At 28.6% G+C, this 2,218-nt stretch overlaps 1 protein-coding gene across 1 annotated transcript; it reads right to left on the bottom strand.

The window, feature by feature from the left end:
* Positions 1–1,149: 1,149 nt before the first annotated feature.
* On the bottom strand, positions 1,150–1,464 carry LOC136088008 (uncharacterized). The gene has a single exon (XM_065811645.1). It carries the CDS (start codon positions 1,462–1,464, stop codon positions 1,150–1,152), a length of 315 nt encoding a protein of 104 aa, XP_065667717.1.
* Between the last annotated feature and the right edge of the window lie 754 nt (positions 1,465–2,218).

The raw sequence follows: 2,218 nt of genomic DNA, 5'->3' as shown, positions 1-2,218 counted from the left end.
GCTCAGTTTTGCAGAAGAACAGATTTTTTTGGGAATACCCTTGCCCCTAACATTTTAAAATCAATATATGTTCCATTGCTAACCACTAACACTCGTATAAGCTTCATTGATAACCAGCTTAAAAAAATGACTTCTGCTTGTCTTGATGCTGTGAAAGTTGTCTTGAAGCGACAATATAAAAGGTATTTTTCACTTTCTATTACACTAAAGACACTCTTGACACTAAAAGAGGTAAGAGGCGCAAAAGGGAGGAACTTGGTAGATAAATCTTAATGATGTTGTAAATTTGTTTTTTTAAATGGTTTTTTACTAAATGAACACTATTTTTTATAATTTTTATTAAACTTATTTCATATTAAAAATTTTAAAAATTAAATTTACCAGCTTCATCCACATCATCACTGCCATCTGGCACCTAAAGTGAAAACCAAGACCTCCTTGGTAAGTTTTTTACTGTGTTTTAATTTTTGTTTTTCATTTTAATTTTTCGAACACTCATTTAGTATTTCTGTTTTAAATATAGATTTGTCTAGGAGTGATTTCTTGGTTTGGCGCCAAAGCCACCCTGGACCTAAATCAAAAAGGGCCTTCCGCATATGGGCCTGATGATGGAAGAGGGATGGTAGAGGATTCAAGAATGTAGTTATTAACAACTATAAATATACTTATTAATAATATAGATTCACTAAGCTGAATCTATATACACTTCTTGATAGGTGTATGTATAGTGTGTATGTATATATTTATTAAGTTGATACTTGTATATAATCTTTTTGTATATTAATTTTTGTATATAGTTAAGTTTGATTTTTTTATGAAAAATTTGTGTTTTATATAAATACTATTTATTATTACAAAAAAATAATATTTAAGTTTTAACCCACCCTACCCAAGGTGTGAGAGGTGTAGTGCTTCCGAATAATACCCTCTTGCACCCTTTTCACGCATTTATCCCAAAAACCTTTCTTTCTTTTGATACTAAATTGCATGCATTTTTATATAAAGATACAAAGTAATAATCTTGATTATGAGATAGAAGGTGCAACCGAAGCCAAAAGGACTTCTATCCTATCAACCTAAAGTATCCAAATCATATTTGATGGTACCCTGTTAAAATATATTAAAAAATACAAATAAAAATTATGAATTTCAATTAAATAATAATATAGGACTTGCTTTCAGACCATTTGACAGTGTCCATTTCGTAGACAAGTCTGTAGATGATGCTTGTCTGTTTTCTTTCATTAATCTCACTAACGAGCGAACATCATGGTCATTTGAAATTTTATTGCGTCCAGTCCTATGACGATCATTAATTGACCGGGTCTCTTTGTATCGTTGAATTATGTTAATAATGCAAGAGTGAGACCTTCCGAGCTTTTCTGCTATTTGTCTGATGCTATAGCCTTCTTCTTTTAATACAAGAGCCGCGTATCTGTCTTTTTCTTCGATCTTTGCACGCATTTTTGCAATATTTTTATATCCTTATTGCAATTCAAAAAATAAATGTTTATTTGATATCGAAACTCAGGTTTCGACATTTTATTTTATAGCCAACGTAATAAGCAATTAAGACAGTTAAAAAAAAAAAAGGATTATTATTTTTAATAAGTGCAAATTAAAGATTTGAAAGTGGTCGTTAAATTTTGTCCAATTTATTTAAAGAAGATTTATAAGTACTCATCAGTTTTTTAATAAGTTAAACGCTATTTAATTAGAATTAGATTAAAAAAATTATACCACTTTAATCCGCATGTTTTAATTAACAAGATATTAAAAAAAAATTTTAATATGTCAATTAGAATCTTCTTAATTTTAATTTAAAGATTAAGAAACCAACTAAAAAATGAGTGGTCTTTAATTTTTGGCCACCGCTGTATATATTGCCCTTTGTTAGACCTATCTTTTGATACCAAGTTGTATGTATTTCGATAAGAATTGACCAAGTTATGACGTTTTAAGTTAAAAAATCTCAAATTTGATCAGTTTCTTCAAGAAGTCCATATATCAAAAATTCGGTACTCAAAATGCCATAACTTTTTGTAGAATTGTTCAATTTTGATAATTTTTTCACCTTTAAAATACTGAATTAAAAACCTTCCCAATGATATATAATAATCTAGTGTTTGATTAATTTAAAAATTTCATGTCACGTGCCTAATAACAAACTTACTTTATTATGATATCATTTTTGCAGTGGCTATAAAGTATTTGATGA

The sequence above is a fragment of the Hydra vulgaris genome, chromosome 12, assembly GCF_038396675.1.
Source record: "Hydra vulgaris chromosome 12, alternate assembly HydraT2T_AEP".
NCBI lineage: Eukaryota > Metazoa > Cnidaria > Hydrozoa > Anthoathecata > Hydridae > Hydra > Hydra vulgaris.
The sequence above is the reverse complement of the archived record's forward strand: the minus strand, read 5'-3'. Positions and strand labels throughout refer to the sequence as shown.

What these genes read in the sequence shown, in the direction of transcription:
- LOC136088008 (XM_065811645.1), bottom strand. Translation starts at nt 1,464, where the DNA reads ATGCGTGCAAAGATCGAAGAAAAAGACAGATACGCGGCTCTTGTATTA.